Source organism: Carassius carassius, chromosome 24 (genome assembly GCF_963082965.1).
Source record: "Carassius carassius chromosome 24, fCarCar2.1, whole genome shotgun sequence".
Taxonomy (NCBI): domain Eukaryota; kingdom Metazoa; phylum Chordata; class Actinopteri; order Cypriniformes; family Cyprinidae; genus Carassius; species Carassius carassius.
The window spans coordinates 27,545,429-27,564,385 of NC_081778.1; the positions used below are offsets into that span (position 1 = coordinate 27,545,429).

Below are 18,957 nucleotides of genomic sequence, written 5' to 3' on the forward strand. Positions count from 1 at the left end.
ACAGCATTCTACTGTATTATATTTAAAAATATAATTTATTACCAAGATGCAAAAGCTTGGGACTGAAGGGACATCGCTGTATAATTCTGCTCAGTCTGTGTCAGTTATTGACCATATTAATCAACCACATGTCAGCCTTTTGTTTCCACTAATTCTGCTCTGTCATTTCACTTATATTTTGGATCACACTGCCCACAGACCAAGTCAATGAACAGATCTTTTGGTTCCAATTGAGTAAATGTGTGGAAAATATGCCAGTAATATTGTAGCATGAAAATAACATGCATGGAAAAGTCAGAACCCTGACAAATGGGTGGTATTCTGTCTGAAATAACTGCCACTGCAAATCTGCTGTAAAGGGAAGGTTAAAGCGAACAATTAACCTTTAACTGAGACACTGTTTCTTTCTTATGCTGTCTCTTAGAAGCAGTTAATGAATATTGACCACTAATAGACATATATTTCAATTTAATATGCATTACCAAAAAGGACATTGTATTGTTTTTTCCTTTTTTTAAATTGTGACAATTCTTCAATTAAATTTTTAACACCATTTTTTTTTTTACCTATAATCACATGCACGGCTTATGGTTTTCTTTAAAGGTTTAGGTGTTTTTCACACTGCCTGTGCTGTTCCCATGTGACATATCTCTGTGACATTTCCTGTAATACATATCTTCCTCCTTGATACTTAATAACGAAGTTATGAGATATAACTCATAAAACAAAGCAGAATATACAAATTGTACATTAGCATGCAGTATTTAATGCAAAAAGTATTTTTCACAAACCACTCATAATCCATCTTATGCTGGTGCTAAATGCGCTGGAATAGTGAAAGTAGTGACATTTACCAAGTATGGTAACCAATACTCGGAATTGGTGCTCTGCATTTAACCCATCCAAGTGCACACACACAGCAGTGAGTAGTGAACACACCGTGAACACACACCCGGAGCAGTGGGCACTTAAGTCATGGGTATTGAGAGTGGAAGAGAGCGCTGTTCATTCAGTCCTTCACCCCCACCTACAACTCCTGTCAGCACCAAGACTCGAACCTGCAACCTTCGGGTTACAAGTCCAACTCTCTAACTATAAGGCCACAGCTCCCTTGAAACTATATAACTGCTACATATAAGTGCTATTCTTTTCAGTACAACATATCATTGTAATGTGCTGGACTGAGAAACGTCAGCACTATTTGTCTGGTGAAATTAAAGCAGGTGGTAAATTAAAATGTATTTAAAAGGGATGTTAAAAGCCCAAATTTTGTGAGCATTTTATGCCATTATCTGATTTTCACAAAAGTGAAAAGGGCACAAAAACAACACGATCAGCTTGTTTTTGTTTCACATTGGACTCACGTGGCCACGAGATATTAATTTGTGGGAACGTCATATTAACTTGTGGGAACGTCATATAATGTCGTGGCCACGAGATCATTTTGTCGAGGTAATGACATCCTTATGTCGTGGCCTCGAGATGCTATGTTGAGGGAACAACATGTTTTTCTCATGGCCACTGTTTTAATGCGTAAACAAACCTGTGTGACCATTGCAACCCGGGATTATCAGAGATGGATTCATTCATATTTTATTTTGAATTAGGAAATTATTATATTATTTATACATATAAAATTTTTGTATTTACATTATGACATTTTATTTTAATGTCGACCATTAACAGTCCGCTACTATCTACAAAAGTATTCAGAATGTTAAGTAAAGAGATCGAAATTGAAGCCAAAAAAAAAAAAAAAAAGAACATGAAATAAAAAAAATAACCAATAATAATAGGTTACGGTAATAATAATAATAATGTACACATATTACGGGGGAAAGACTATCAGTTAATGGACTTACAAGACTGTAGGATGGATAAAAAAAGTTTTTATATTTTATTATGCACTTTATGTAATATTTATTTATGATAAGCTTCATTTGAATGCTGACGATCGCATGTAATACAGCCCGGTAGCCGAAGCATGTGGTTAATATAATAATTACTTAATACTTAACGAGAAATGGATGTTGTTCCCTCAACATAGCATCTCGAGGCCACGACATAAGTATGTCTTTACCTCAACAAAATGATCTCGTGGCCACAACATAATATGACGTTCCCACAAGTTAATATGACGTTCCCACAAATTAATATCTCGTGGCCAAGACATATTATCACGTTCCCACGAGTTATTATTTCGTGGCCACGACAAAACTAAGTAAACCGAACAAGTCACCTTATGGGCACCGTACATTAGGCTGTTAAAATACCCCCAAAAGATTATTTAAAGTTATTTTTCTGTTACATGAGAAAGTATTAAGTAGGCATTACAAATAGAAGCTTTAGAAATAAATATTTTAGAAAGTAAGGCATTCAGGTTTATGTAAATGATTACATGATTACTTTGTTTTGGGGTGAACTATCCCTTTATTTATTTTTTAATGAAATAATACTCTATATAAGCTAAAGCTAAAACTGTCAGCAGGTGGCAGTAAATATGTTCATGTTTCATTTATTAATTCACTTAATTTGTTCAAATGACTGATAAATTCATGAATGAAGTAAATGGCTTTCTTTATTAATGGGCCTTTGAATAACTGGTTCACACGATTCGTTCAAAACGCAGATTCATTATATTCTTGTTATTAAGTGTTTTGGCATTAATAATAATGAATAATGGCATGGCTTTATAGGTAATAGGCTTTTGTTGGCAAAACTGAGCAAAAACAAACATTACTGTGTTTAAAATCTAACATAATATTAGCTTCTTATTTACTGAACTGCTGCATAAAATCACATTTGCACTTGTGAGATTCGGACATAAACAGCACTTGTGTGCTATTGCTATCGCTGCTTGTGTGATATTGCTTATCATGTGATATAAATATGAGACATAAGTTCATACAGGAGCATCTTTGCCCCAATATTCTGAATTTATGGCAAAACTGTATTTATGGAGTTGTTGACCTGCATCATAGTTGTCAACAATAAACTGTATGAAATAGCCTATAAGATGACATACAGGTGTTGGGGCGGGACGGTGCATTAACAGCATTAAAATATTTTAATTGTGTTATTTTTTCATAACGAATTAATTAAGTTAATGCCTTAGACTGACAGACCTAGCTGAAACACAAAGGTCAACTTGAACTAGTGCGGAGTTAGTAATGACATCGAGTGCCATTGCACCACAGCAAAAACTGACCTGAGCGGGACGTGATTGACCCAAATGTGACATGGCTCTCATAATTCTGCTGTTTAACTGTCACAGGCTTGTCGATAATGTGTGTTACCCACACAGATGCCTCCAGGGGTGTCTGTCAATCCTGTCTGCTACAGATGTAGGGTTATTTTTCGGCTTGGAAGTAGTGTATTCATTTGCAGTGGCTCTATAGACAGAAGGATGCACAGGCACTGGTGGAGATCAGGTACATGCTTGACAGCATCAATATGAGCAAATAAACATTACCACTATACAAAACAGAGTGCTAGAAATTGTCAAGTTCTTCTCTAGGCCCAACAGACCAGTCATTAAACTCTAAATAGGCCTGACATAGTGGCCTTCTGCATTTTATGGCACAGGGGAATAAATGTAACAGACGTTTTCTCCTGGATAATATATGTGGCTCCTTTTGCAGCCTGAGAGAGGCTAGCAGTAGCGATGCTTTAGCTTGACACTTGCTCAATCTATTGAACTGATGCTAATTGAATTGGAGTCAGCAGGTCGTGCGCTGATGGAGCGTGCAGGTGGAGGCCGCAGGCTGGTTACAGTATCTGTGCCTGCACTGCCATCATTCTATCTAACTCCCAAACCAATCTAATTCACTGCGTAAATAACATGGGCAATAGCTGGACGCCACTGTTTGCAAACAAACATGATATATGGATTTTTTTCATGCTATAATACAACTAGTATAAGACGCCAGAAAAACAAAGATATTAAAATAAATAAATATATGAATACTCATATAAAATATATAAATATATTCATATAAAATATATTGAATATATAAAAACTATTATTTATATACATCTTTACAAAATAATAAAAAAGTATTAATAAACCATTATTAAAAGAATATTTGTATTTCTATTTATTTATATAATAAATATTTATATATTCGATCTGAGGAAGATAGTCTAATTGAACTTTTGCTATAATCCAAGTAGTGTGTGGTATTTATTTGTTTTATTTTCTAGTTTATATTGTACTTTCATCCCATGCACCTATGAATGATTAAACATTAAATATAAAAAAAGAAAATACATGTATTTATTTAAAAGAAAATTGTTTAGCATAAAATTAATAATCATAATGTTTTTTTCTTCATATATTTCTGTATATATAACAATATGACAATAATCATAATAAAAGAATAATAATAAAAAATATTAGGTGTTTAGGTTTAAAACAAGAAAAAAATAAAGAATACACTTTTTAGGTCTTAATATCGGCTATTATTATCTTTTAAGAAGTTCATAAAAGATAATTTCATTATATTCATAAAAAAATTAAATACACTTGCAGTGTTGCTGCTATTTTCAATTTTTGGAATATGTGAATACATATATACCCAGCAGACGACTGTAAGAGGTCTGTAAAGACAGCAGACTGTTCACTGGTAATTAGAAGCCCAGCTCAGAGTTTCCACCAGCCTGACCGTTCTTCATCAGGATGACATTTGTTTGTAAGCATGCTGCACCCTCGTCTGTTGTTTCCCTGTACAACAGATCTTCATCCTGCACAGCATCTCTTCAGACCCCACAGGTCAGCACCTTCAGAATTAATTTCAGAATAACGAGACACTGTGTCTGAGAAGACAGGAGACAGAGGAACAGGACAAACATTCTACCTTTCCACAAGCATTAACGGTGTGATCAGTCTTGTGCAGTCTGACAGTTCACCCTAACATCATACTCAGCCACCTAATGAGAACGGAAATACAGAGGTATTAAGTGTGACATTGTGTTAGCTCACATGTGGAGGAAGACGTGTACATTTAACAGCCGAAGGCTAAAACATTGACTGAAGGGAAGGGAATTTAGAGAAGCTCAAAGGAGAGGTTTATAAAATCCATGTGTCTAAAATCAAACATTTGAGGTTTAACAGCAAAAGGAACAAATCTGTAAACCCCTCGGATGGCATATGAAATTGTTTTTTGCTGCAGTTACTTATAGTTTCTGGATATTAGCAAGTATTACCGTATTTTATTAGTTTTTGACCTTTTTATTAATATTTATTTAGCACAAGTGTTAACTTTGACTCCTGCTAAATGTGGGGTCAAATGGGTTAACTTTTTTTTAAACGTTGTTGAAATCTCTTAAGCTCACAAAGGCTGCATTTATTTGATTAAAGATACATTTTAAAAAGTAATACCGTGAAATATTACAATTTAAAAAACTGTTTTCTAATTCAACATATTATTAAATGTAATTTATTCCTGTGATGTAAAGCCTCATTACTCCAGTCTTCAGTGTCGCATGATCCTTCAGAGATGCTGATCTGCTCAAGAAACATTTCTTTTTATTATCAATGTTCAAAATAGTTGTGCTACTTCACATTTTTGCGGAAACCATAATACATTTTTTCAGGATTCTTTGATGAAGAGAAAATGATTTATTTGAAATAGAAAGATGTTGTAACACTATAGATGTCTTTACAGTCAATTACTTTTAATCAATTTAATGCATCCTTGATGAATAAAAGTATTAACTTATTTAAAAAAAGAATGCAAAAAAATCTTACGGACCCCAAATTTTGAATAGTAGTGTATGTGACCACTTTGCAAGTGGCTTCTGGTTAACAGTGCTTTATGCACATTTTTGTTTTTGATAATCTCTTGCCATATACAAATGTGCAATGCTGTATATAATTCCTCCCTGATTTCCATTTAACCTTTCAAATGGCCAGCACCAAAGGCTAAGGGTCAGATAGTGTCATTCTGAGGAACTACAGGATAAATATACAGGCTTACATAACAGACTATCCAGTGTCTTGTTAAAAGAATTAGGTGAGTTTGCCACATCACCCCGAGATCTACACTTATTTCATTATTGCAAGCTTATGTCCACGTGGACGAATTTATACCACACTCTCCCTGACCCATTTGCAGCCAGCCAAAAGCACTTACTGCGGCATGTACGCTAGCCTGCTATAAAACCACACTCATTTAAGGAGACCGAATGGCCTGTCAGGGTCATTTTCATTTAAAACCATTAAAACACTCTAACCATCGCTCACATCGAGCTGGAAATGACAGTATAATTTGGTGGTATACATGAGGGCAGGTTATTAAAATGTAGCAGGATATGTGGTGCAGTTTAATGGCGGTTCTAACACAGGATGAAAAGACGCTCAGCATGCGGCCATCGATAACACTTCTCTCTCCCGCCGTCCTCTCCACCAGTTAGAGACACTATGAGAAGACAAACTGTGCTGTGATTTGCAGTGATTGCTTGAGGGCACGGCCTTTAAAAGACAGGAGAAAGTCAAACAATGAATAAAGCTAAATCGCCAATAATACTAAAGAGCAAATAGTGGGAAATGCTAATAAAATTAATATTTCATGTTCATTTATTTAAGCAGCAGGGCATAATGTACAGTCAACAGATCATTATAGCAAAATAAACCTCTCTAGGTTGATACAAGACCCATTTGTTTCCTTTCTTCAATGTAGTTCAGCGGGATTTGTCCTGTTTTATCAGCCGCTAGGATAAAATTAGCATTTAAAAAGTCTAAATGCTGAAAAAAGAAAAAGCAATCTGCTTGAAAATCTGTATTAACAATTGTTTTTGGTAATTGAAATAAAGTTGAAATAAAATGAATATATATATATATATATATATATATATATATATATATATATATATATATATATATATATTTAAAAACTTCAACTTTAAGTAAAATAAAATAAGTTGAAGTATTAAAATAACGGTCACAATTTATATTAAGGTCCAATTCTCACTATTAACAAACCATTAACTTGCCTCAATAAACTCCTAATTTGCTGCTCATTAATAGTAAGTATGTAGTTGATAAGTGTAGGTATTGGATTTGGATAGGATTGAAGACCTTATTCTACATCATACATTGTTAACCACCCGGAGCTGTGTGGATTACTTTTTTATGATGGATGGATGCACTTTTTTAGGCTCACTGCCATTATGAAATTCTGAAGAGCCAGGACATTTTTCAAACTCTGATTGCATTCATCTGAAAGAAGAAACTCACATACACCTAGAATGGCTTGAGGGTGAGTAAATCATGTGGGAATTCTCATTTCTGGGTGAACTATCCCGTTTAATACCACAAAGATTTATTAAAATGCCTACCATTCAATATAGAAATACGAATAAAGATACAAGCACAACTAATACTTCTGTAGGTTTCATGTGTTGTACAGATCAGAAAAACATTTCATTATATCTGTTTTATATACTAACATTTGACAAAGCAGCTACCCAAGAGTAAGTAAATGAAACGAACACAAAGCAGGTCTATTTGCTAACCCGTGTTTTGTGAGTGCCACCGAAAGACCCTCTTGATTTGGGGGAACATCTCTTTTTGTGTGTCAGAACTTTTTAAGCACACATACAAAGTGAACATCATGCACATACAAAGAAATAAAGCTCAGCTGAAACTCATGAGATAGAGAAACACACACACAGACACACACACACATACATACAGAATCTGCCATACTGAAGACAGCTGGAAGCTCATTTACCTATTGTGTATCCTCGTTTCAGATCGCTGCACCGAGGACCACGGCGCTGGGAATTGGTGGTGTTGTTTTCTTGCACCTCTGATGTGGTTGTCTTGGCAACAGGTGGTGAAGATCTGTTTAAGGACAGACTCGGGATGAGTCGCGCCGGAAAACATTGAGAGCCGATATCCACCGACTGGGACTTCTTCTTGAGTCTGAGAGGAAACAGCACATGAGACATGCAGAACTGAGCCTTCAAACCACACAGAACAGTGTTTGTAAACTTGTGGGCCTTGTAAATTTGTAAGATTTTTTTTTTCTGCTAAAGGCTTGTCTTCAATGATTCCATCTAAAAGTGTTGTGTATGACTAGATCCTCATAAGAAGCAATTTTCTTTGCCAGTTTATGGCATCATGCATCCATAAAAGCCGACAGATGGTGGAAACTGGTGACAATTTGAACCAGATTCTTGATGAGGGCCAGGGGCGCTGCACAAGATCCCGGTTTTACCCCCAGTCCGACGCCCCTGATGAGGGCAATATGTAACTGAGCTTGTGACACATAAAGTGAAAGTGAAGTGACATTCAGCCAAGTATGGTTACCCATACTCAGAATTTGTGCTCTGCATTTAACCCATCTGAAATGCACACACACAGAGCAGTGAACACACACACACACACTGTGAGCACACACCCGGAGCAGTGGGCAGCCATTTATGCTGCGGCGCCCGGGGAGCAGTTGGGGGTTCGATGCCTTGCTCAAGGGCACCTAAGTCGTGGTATTGAAGGTGGAGAGAGAACTGTACATGCACTCCCCCAACCCACAATTCCTGCCGACCCGGGACTCGAACTCACAACCTTTCGATTGGGAGTCCAACTCTCTAACTCTCTATCCCCTTGACTAACTCTTATAATTCAAAATAAAATAAAACAAAACAAAACTATTTCTGTCTTATAAATGTATTTTTGTTTTGTTTCTTAAGAAACACTGGTGGCTTCTGTTTTGTGGCTAAAACTATGCTCACAGCTTCTATTATTTTATAAGATATTTGCCATTTGGAACCCTTAAAATCATACTGTGGGGCGTGTATGGTATTGTGATTGTATAAGATGGTAAAAATATACTATGACACTAAATTATTACATATATTTACATGGTACTCTAAAGTTCTTCAAAAAACCATGTGAATAAAAGAACATGATGTAGGTAATTCAGACAAAAATATATCACATGAATGAGGTTTCATTTTGCAGCTTAAGCAGAAAAATGCAGTAAATTTGGCTTCAGGTCACTCTGAAACATACCCAAATTTATCTGCAATTGTAATGCTGCATTATTCAAGAGAGTCATTTTGGATTAAAACCACTGAACAAGTTGAATTCCTTCTCTCAAGGCAAATGTTTAATCTTTAAAGTGATTTGCTTCAAAACATTTAGTGAACCTAAAGAAAGAAAGGCATTCATTCCTTGTTTGATCTAACAGTCAGTCATCCTCACTTTCCATCTCGACTCATAATTGAGACCAAAATCCTGAAAAAGCAAAACAACATTCCCAGGAATCATCTTGGGGTCAATCCTGAAATGCTGCCAGCATGAGAAATCAGATAAACAGCATGTGCTGTTATGTGTAAAAGAAACAGGTAATGAAGAGTCTTCTTGAATCTGGCTAGACACTTACTGGTAACGGTTACAAACTTGTTGAAAAGAAAAAAAAGGAAAGAAATAAACAGTAAAAATGCAGGGGTGCTGAAAGTTTGGATGGCCATTCAAATTCTAATTTGGCAGGTGACCTAAGGACCATACAAAGAGGGGCCCTATGAAGTTTCAAAACTGCGCCACCTATTGGACATAAATAAAAAATGAAATAATGACAAAATATTTCATCGAATATTTTAAATAAATTATTATTAATAAATCAGAAAAATCTTACTGCAATTTAATTGTAGATTTAAATCTATGTTTCCTGCATAAGCACAGACGCTAATTGATAATTTCATAAACATATATAAAAGCATACGAATGAGATGTTGATCCCACATGTCAAAAAATGATTATGTTTTATAAACTGCTTTATAATCAGATGATAAAAAACTTGTCTACAGACAAACATGACATTATTCTATCTCCCTGCAGAGGTGTGTGTGTGTGTGTGTGTGTGTCATTTAAACACCTGTCTAAATAAAGAGCTCAGATGATGGCAGTCCCCAGGTGTGGTTCCCTCTCTCTCTCAGTCTTTCTCTCTCAAACCAGATTACCATTACATAATACGTGCAATCAGCCAGAAGACAAACACCGACCGGCAAGATTACACGGTTAAGGAAGCCCAGCAAAAACAAGAACTAGTTAGTCAGACAACACACAACAGTAAGTCAATCAAAAAACTAAAGCAGACAGCTAGACTTTACACAAGAGTCCTACTCAACCAGCTCAAAAAACACAGAATACTCAACCAGTCACCTCAAACAGTAGGCAATCCCTGAATGTACAGCGATGAACTTTACAAGTAAAAAGTGAGATGGGTGATGGATGGAAGTATTGACAAAAATTCTTAAATCCAACTAAAAGTACTATTTTTAAACAATAAAATTTTAGCTAGAGCTTGGGTATTTATGCTTTATTTTTATTGTATTATTAGCTTTGCATCCAAAATATAGAAACACAAACAAACACACGCACAACCGGTCAAAAGTTTGGAATAATTAAGTTTCCTTTTTAATGTTTTTGAAAGAAGTCTCTCATGCTGACTAAGGCCGCATTTATGAAATGAAATAAAATGAAATTAAATTCTAATATACTGTGGTTTGCTCTTAGAAACTTGCTCTCAAAATCAATTCTCATTATAACTAATGTTGAATTATTATAATATTTTTTTTGGAATCTATTAAAACTACAGTATGCGACGAAACCATTTTCAACATTGATAAACATACAATTAACAATCAAGTAGCAATAATAATTAATAAAAACTGAGCACAATATCAGTATATTAGAATGTTTCTGAAGGACCACGTGACACTGAAGACTGGAGAATTGGCTGCTGATTCAGCTTTGCAGTCAAAATATATTTTGTTATTTTAAATTAAAACATTAAAATAGAAAACAACAGTTATTATTTCAACTTTTTTAGATTTCATTGCCCTTGGTGAACATAAGAGACTTCTTTCATATATATATATATATATATATATATATATATATATATATATATATATATATATATATTATTATTATTATTATTAATTTTTTTTGCGGACAGATTAGGCTCACTGAAAATTATTAATTTTGTCAAATAATAATCATTTGTGTGGGATGATGTAGATTTATGAATCAAATATTCAATAGATCAGTGAAAGATCAATGACACTACAAGAGAAAATCCTGCAGTTAGTTATGATTTGTTCAGTTAGACAGGCTGTTTAGGCACCTGTAGTCAAACACATGTTTAATTTCTCCATTTAGATGCTCATGTTGTTATTGTGAATGCAAAATGGCCGCTTTTGAATTGAAAATGAGGACCGAATGGTGACTCGTCGCTGAGGTCCCGCTCTCGCTGATGTGATGTGATGTGCGTATTAAGTAGCTGGTGCGGCACTCTTTCATTCCTTCATGCAGATGAGATGTGGTGCCAATCATCGCCGTGGCTTTATCTATTATTCACAGCTCAGAAAGACAGTGAGGAGAAGAGGAGTATCTGGTCAGCTTCCAGTCTGTGTAACACCCGATGTAAACAAAGCACCAGCCTTTCTTTCAAACAATAATAACCATAGCCGCCTAACCGCGTGACGTCTGCTCTGATTACAAGAACATATTCATGCCAAAGCTGTATTTTAACCATCGCTGCTCGAGTGTTTATGTAAACAACATTCTCTTTCAATTAAAGGGTAGATAATGTGATTCGCAGATGCAGAGGCTGTATTGAATTGGTACAGAACATCTGCCATGAAAATACCGCTTACTGCTCAAGCTATAATTAAAAAATCAGTTTTAAAGTCAGAATAATCACAACCTGGAAACCCTCCTGAGCTGCTAAGCAGAAGATAGTAGAGGTCACACAAGGTCACCAGAAGACAGATGCCATGGTATAAGGATGAATATCATTAAAACATGTCAGGATCATGGAAGCCCATTTTCTATATACAGTACAGACCAAAAGTTTGAAACATTACTATTTTTAATGTTTTTGAAAGAAGTTTCTTCTGCTCATCAAGCCTGCATTTATTTGATCAAAAATACAGAAAAAACAGTAATTTTGTGAAATATTATTACAACTGAAAATAATAGTTTTCTATTTGAATATACTTTAAAAAATGCTGAATTTTCAGCATCATTACTCCAGCCTTCAGTGTCACATGTAACATCCAGTCTATCACATGATCATTTAGAAATCATTCTAATATTCTGATTTATTATGAGTGTTGGAAACAGTTCTGCTGTCTAATATATTTGATGAATAAAAGTTTAAAAAGAACTGCATTTATTAAAAAAAAAAATTCTAATAATATATATTCTAATAATATATTTTCTTTACTATCACTTTTTATCAATTTAACACATCCTTGCTGAATAAAAGTATTGATTTTATTTAAAAAAAGAAAGAAAAAAAAATTACTGACCCCAAATTACTGACCAGTAGTGTATATTGTTATTACAAAATATTTATATTTTAAAAACATAGCTTCTTTTTTTTATTTTTATTTTTTTACTTTTTATTAATCAAAGTATCCTAAAAAAGTATCACATGTTCTGAAAAAATATTAAGCAGCAGAACTGTTTCCAACGTTGATAATGAATCATCATATTAGAATGATTTCTAAAGGATCATGTGATAATGATCCTAAAAATTCAGCTTTGCATCACAGAAATAAATGATAATTTAAAGTATAATAAATTTAGAAAAAATTATTTTAAATTGTAATAATATATCACAATATTACATTTTTTTCTGTATTTTTGATCAAATAAATGCAGGCTTGATGAGCAGAAGAAACTTCTTTCAAAAACATTAAAAATAGTAATGTTTCCAAACTTTTGGTCTGTACTGTAAATGTAAATGTATATAAACACACACATATACATGTTTGACAGTCTATTCAAAATCCCTAATGCAAGCTTGAAAAACAACACGATTTTTTGCACTACATTACTGAGAACAGCAGATAAAATCTGCTTAACTGCCCAGAACACAATGTCACAAACCACACAATCTTAATGGTTCCAAAAATAGTTTTTATTTTAAAAACAATGCCCCCCGCCCCCTCATTTTTTTTTTTTTGATTTGGGGTGAAATATCTCTGACCATGTTCTGGACAGGCTTCATGAGATTCACCCACACCTATTTCTCTCCGGCCATTTTTTTAACCCCTAAAGTGTCCCAGAATCCCCTACTCACAGCATGCAGGATGGATCAGCGGGAAAACAGGGTGGTGGGGAATTGCAGAGAGATTAAACACTTTGGCTGGCAGCTGATGGCGGCTGTGAGTGTGGCTGCTCTTTATCGCGGCCAACAGAGTACGACGAGGACATGTTGAGTGGAGAGCAGAAGGTGGTTCTGTGTGTGTGTGTGTGTGTGTGTTACAGTACCTCCAATACTTATCTTACAACTAATGTGTAAAGGAGAGAGAGGAAGAGCTGGCATTTTGGTGTTTTCTTCTTCCTCATGCTCCATGCAGAGAGAGTTGCATTGCCAGACATTTAAAGATTAAGCGTAGTAGTCACATGCTTTGGCAAAAGTTGCATAAACAACAGGGAATTCAGGCAAAGCCAGAGCATGCTTATCTCGCTCGAAAAGATGGATTTGAGCCTGGGTGAAACTCAGATCTGGTGTGCACAGGGAACTGAACATTTCAGTGTGAAGGATTGACGTCAGCGCTGCGGCTCGCTTGTTGACCGATCTTTGAAGGCATATATGACAGATACTCTCGGGCGCCATTACCATGAGCAGACTTCATGCAATGAAACTAAATGAGGACATGAGAAAGATATGATATTTAGAGATGACAAGCCGCTCCTGTGGTCCCTTGTGGCCATTTATAAGCGAGCTATGGGACACTGGCCTTGACAGGCCTCGGCTTTTCAAAAGCCTGATGGCTTAATCAAGTCAGCCAAGGAGAGGGATATAATATAGCCTGACACGGTCTCACTGTGCAAACATGACACAGCACTTCATCTCAAGAAGATCTGATTTATTCAAAATGTTACATAGTAACAAAGAGCTATGTAAATTGTTAAAGGAATAGTTTATCAAAAAATGAATACTGACTCAGGCCATCCAAGATGCAAATGAGTTTGTTTCTTTATCAGAAATGATTTGGAGAAATGTAGCATTACATCACTTGCTCACCAATGTATCCTCTGCAGTAAATGGGTAACTGGTTGACTGGAGTGGTGTGGATTACTTGGATTATTGTGATATTTTTATCAGCAGTTTGGACTCTCATTTTGATGGCACCCATTCATTGCAGGGGATGTAATGCTAAATTTCTCCAAATCTGTTCCAATGAAGAAACAAACTTGTCTATATCTTGGATGACCTGAGTGGTAAATTTTCAGAAAATGTTCATTTCAGCATATTAGATCATAGAATTTAACATGTTAACTTGAAAGAATCCAGACAGCATTAAAACTGAACTGATAATTTTACACTAAACTAGATTCCATTGTATCTTATAAGAAAGGGGACAGTACTTATACTATATAAATAGTATTATACTTGTCACATGACCCCATTATTTTACATATCTACTTCAGTGTGTGCAATACTAATACTATACTAATACTATAATGCCTTTTAACATGGTATATAAAAAAAAGTTGGCAGCATATAGTGTACTGTAGAAGTTTGCTCTTATTCGGTTTGTCCGCTGCACCACTACTCCTGGGAAAGTTCCATAAAACTATTAATACACAAATAAAAATAACTTAGTAGCCTTCCTACATAATTACTCTACAATATTGATAGCTACTTAAGAAATGCATGAAACTGTCTGAACTAGTGGGAATCTAGATGAATTCAAAAAAGCACTTAAATAGATTTATGAATCAAAATGTTCCAGCACAAAGTGCAGGAACTTCTGACTAATATCTAAGCCACACTTTGTTAAATGGAATCGCATTGTATAAAGCAGGTAAAGTGATAAAGCAGCTTCCCAGTAGTGCTGTGAAATAAACTGCGTCTGCTCTGGAGTAAACAGCTGTAGGCTTGAACAAACGTTTGGTCAGAGTTACATTAAAATTCAACGTCCTGAAGTTCAATACCACAGGCTACAGACTGCTTTTTGTTTTGCTTTTATTTGATTTACTTGGTTTATAACAACCTCAAGAAAATACAACATTATAAAACCAGAAGTGTTCATACTTTCTGGTAAAGTATGACATTCACATACAGTGCATGTGATCTCGTTCAGTTAAACAAACAAGAGAAACATCATATTCATCTGTTTGATCACCTACAGTGTAACAGGAGAACTGGAGTTCATGTGAGAGCAGATTAAATTAGGTTACTTTGCCTGACATTCCCTCTGTTACATAACACACTGATACACAAATGTCTTCTTTCTATATAAACTGACTCTGCACAGCACTTTTTATCCTCATCTTCTTTTCTCTCTCTGATTTCTCAGCATCAGCTCTTGAAGGTGGTATTTGCATAAGAGAGAGAGAGAATTGTGTTTGTTTGTAGAGAGTGTTGACATCTTTGGGACATAGAGTCTCACAAACTTTTTTTTTAAATTGCATAATGCATTCAAACATACTATTTCTGGAATAAAAATCAAAAAATAAATAGTAGGCAGTACTAAAGGGCTAAACCCCAAAATTAGTTAGCATTTTAGTAGTTCTGGTTCCAAAATACATCGGAAATATCCCACTTGGTATTTTTTAAGCTTTAATGTGCAAAGCGTACTACTTATGAATCTAAATATTTTAAAGGGGTCATATGACGTTGCTAAAAATAACATTATTTTGTGTATTTGGTGTAATGCAATTTATGCGGTTTAAGATAAAAAAAAAACAAAAAAACAATTTTCCACATAATGTGCATTATTGTTTCTCATGCCCTGCCTTTCTGAAAGGCAGAAATCCTTACCGATTATAATGACTTATACTGTCTTTTTACGCATTGTGTTGTGTATCGTGCCACATAAAACACAACTGCCACAATTCCAAAGTTGGAATTGCCCAACTTTATAGAAACAGATGCACAGAAGCATTGTAGGCAACTGGTCCAGGAACATTTGGGCGGCGTTATGTAAATCTTCCCACATCGTGACGTAGAGATATGTGGGCATATAAGAACGAGCCATTTTAGGTAGGTGTGGTTGACTCTTAACTTTTATAAAGAATATCTCTTTGGATTTGAGACTGTAGTCTTTAAAACTTTATAGATCTTCTTTATGCATCAACAGATTGTAACTGAATCAGCTATATAAAACATAAAATAATGCACACAGCAAACACAAACACAAACACATTATAATTCTCGCTGGCATTTACCAGCTTGTGCAGCCGGAGCGGGACAGTAGAGCTGTTATCAGAGCACCTCGGTAAGACAACATCTAGCAGAGGAACTGCTATTCATTTCACAACATACATCAATATTACTGAAACGCAGCCAGCAGACAAGAACTGATAACCTGGAGGAGTAATGAAGAGCCCAGAGGAATACGTCTGTTTCATTACTGCGCTAAATGTGACTCTGAGGCAGATTTCTCCCTCGCTGCATCTCTTAGTCTCTCTCTCTCTCACACACACACACACACACACACACACACACACACACACACACACACACACACACACACACACACACACACACACACACACACACAGTGTTCCTGAGGCCTTGAGTTAACAGCATTCTCTCAATAACTCTCCAGTTGCTAGCCACATTCCTGCTTTCCTGCTCTGTCATTGGTGGAGATGGACAGCCGAGGACAAATATGATTGGAGGAGAACATTGATGATTTCAGCAGGAAACTGAACTGAATTACAACACAGAGGAGAGAGAATGAGAGGAAAGGATAGGAGAGGTTCACTTGTGTCAGTTGTTGTGATGAAGTGAGAGCACTGAGATGATATAAGGGATCGAGCCGCAGCAGATTAAGGTCAGACTCATTTGTTTTAATGCACACTTTAATGAGTCGGAGGTCAGCAGAACAACTCTCACCTTAAATTTTTTTTTACAAAAATCTAACAAAAAATAGCTAACAAGATGTGTTATCACATGTTATTATGGTTTGTTTTTTGCCTTAAATAAAAAAAATTTCATTTGTGGTCTTCAAAAGCAAACTGTGTGCTGTATGTGCTGTAGGGGTCATCTCACTGCGCAGTGGCCAGTTCTACACAAGACATCTGTTGCTGCTGGCAGGGACCAATGGACAGAAACAGGGCACATCTGTGCAGACTCATATCACTGGCACTGCGGGACGGGGTCACAGGAGTGGACGTGTTTATGAAACATTTGCCGCTTAAAAGCTGTGAGCTATGTATGAGAGATGGGCAACATGAGTTTAATGTCTCATATGGGTGACTTTTGGTTCAGATGGTGGCCTGGGCTCCTGGTGCTTTTTTCTAGGTCGACCCGTGGATTTTCACACGTTCCACTCCAACACCTCCCATCCACCAGTCCGTTTGTGCTGGCACAGGGCAGCTGGCGTGAAAACCTCACCCCTATATCCCATCAGCAGTCAGCGGGTATCATGCTGGCATGACTGAGCACAATCTGGGCTTTGAGCAATCGCGATGAGAGATGGAAAGGAGAAACTGTACTAGTTGGTACTTGAATAAAAGAGAAATACCAAAAACAGTTAAAACCTTAATAATCATATTTATCATGGATTTATCCCAATCACAATGGCACAGCATAGCAGAAGCAGCATTAAAATTCAGTTCAATAGTTCATTCCTTCAAAAGTGCACAAAAGACCGACGTTTGACCTGAGTCGTAATCCACAAGTTCATCTGAAATTCACGTAATGGTTGGGCTCAGGTGGGAGATCTGTTTGCTTCCTGAAAGTAAGCTGGGATAAAACTATCCAAGCACACAGTACCACAGAGGAAAGTGCTGTAGATGACTGCCTCATATGAATTAGTTTCAGAACAGGAGCCACAATCAGTTTACAATTGTTTATATTATAGGCCTTATCTAATTGTCTTCAAAAATAAGAACATGCGTTTTATGAATTATGTCTTAAAGCATTTTGTCTGTGATTATTTTAAAAACTCTGCAATTAATTGACTTCACCTTTAAAGTCAATGTGAATCTAAAATTGATCCAATAAATTTTTAAGTGTATATATTTGGTCTTAATGCAAAAAATCTGTGCAGTGTTATTAAATTTTTTTTTTTTTTTTTTTTAATATGTCCGATTTTGGAAGAAAAATTTTAGGCTGGCAAGAACAATTCCTCTAATTGTAATTTAAAATGTCTTCCTTTTTTTTTTTAGGCAAATCTATCAAATGACTCGGGAAGGGGATATCCAAGCCAATAAAAACTTTCTGTTCATTCATCATACTGGAAATGTCACAGTGCAAAAATGATTACTCTCAATTATTAGTTTTGTCCAGTAAAATGCTATCCAGTAAAATAGTGTGAGACAATAAAGAATGTTTTGAGAAAATATAACTTTAATTATTTTTAAGGGTACTTTTCAATTGATATTCAATGTTTAAAACAATAATAATAAAAAAAGATTTAGATAGATTGATACAGACAGACAAATAGATGTTTGACTGACTAGCACTGCACATATAACACATTAATGTAGTAGATTATCTGGATATTATGTATATAGAATAATTTATTCATTATAAGATTGAAGATACAATATGATTTCTTCAATAATGGAAATTATGAAAAAATGGCAAAAATAGTACTATACGAATATTGTGGTTGAATTGTATTATGTACATAGCCATAGTGATCTTGAGGATCAGAACTAAATTGACACAATGATTTGCTGTTTGTTCGCTCATTCTAAGGATGCACATCTCCATTCCAGTCCTAAAGAGAATAGTGTTCATCAACCTGAGCATAATAGTGCTTATCTCTACAACACTTTCCAAGAACAGCTGTCAGTCCTAAGAAACAGAGTTTTTATTTCGATGAGGAGACAAAGGAACTGTGGGAGCTTCGTTTGATCAAACTGATGCAGATGGTTCTGGACTTTCAGTGGTAGTGCGGCCCATTGTATACATTTTTAAATTGCTCCAATTTGAATGAGTCATGTTGTATGACAATTGCAATCATGTG

At 35.5% G+C, this 18,957-nt stretch overlaps 1 protein-coding gene across 1 annotated transcript in view; it reads right to left on the reverse strand.

The window, feature by feature from the left end:
- LOC132103531 (oxidation resistance protein 1-like) overlaps nt 1-18,957 on the reverse strand; it is a 138,028-nt gene that overhangs the window by 81,790 nt on the left and 37,281 nt on the right. Inside the window, exon 3 of the mRNA XM_059508646.1 lies at nt 7,734-7,927. Within this exon, the coding sequence (XP_059364629.1) occupies nt 7,734-7,927 (194 nt within the window). The remainder of the gene's footprint in view (nt 1-7,733; nt 7,928-18,957) is intronic.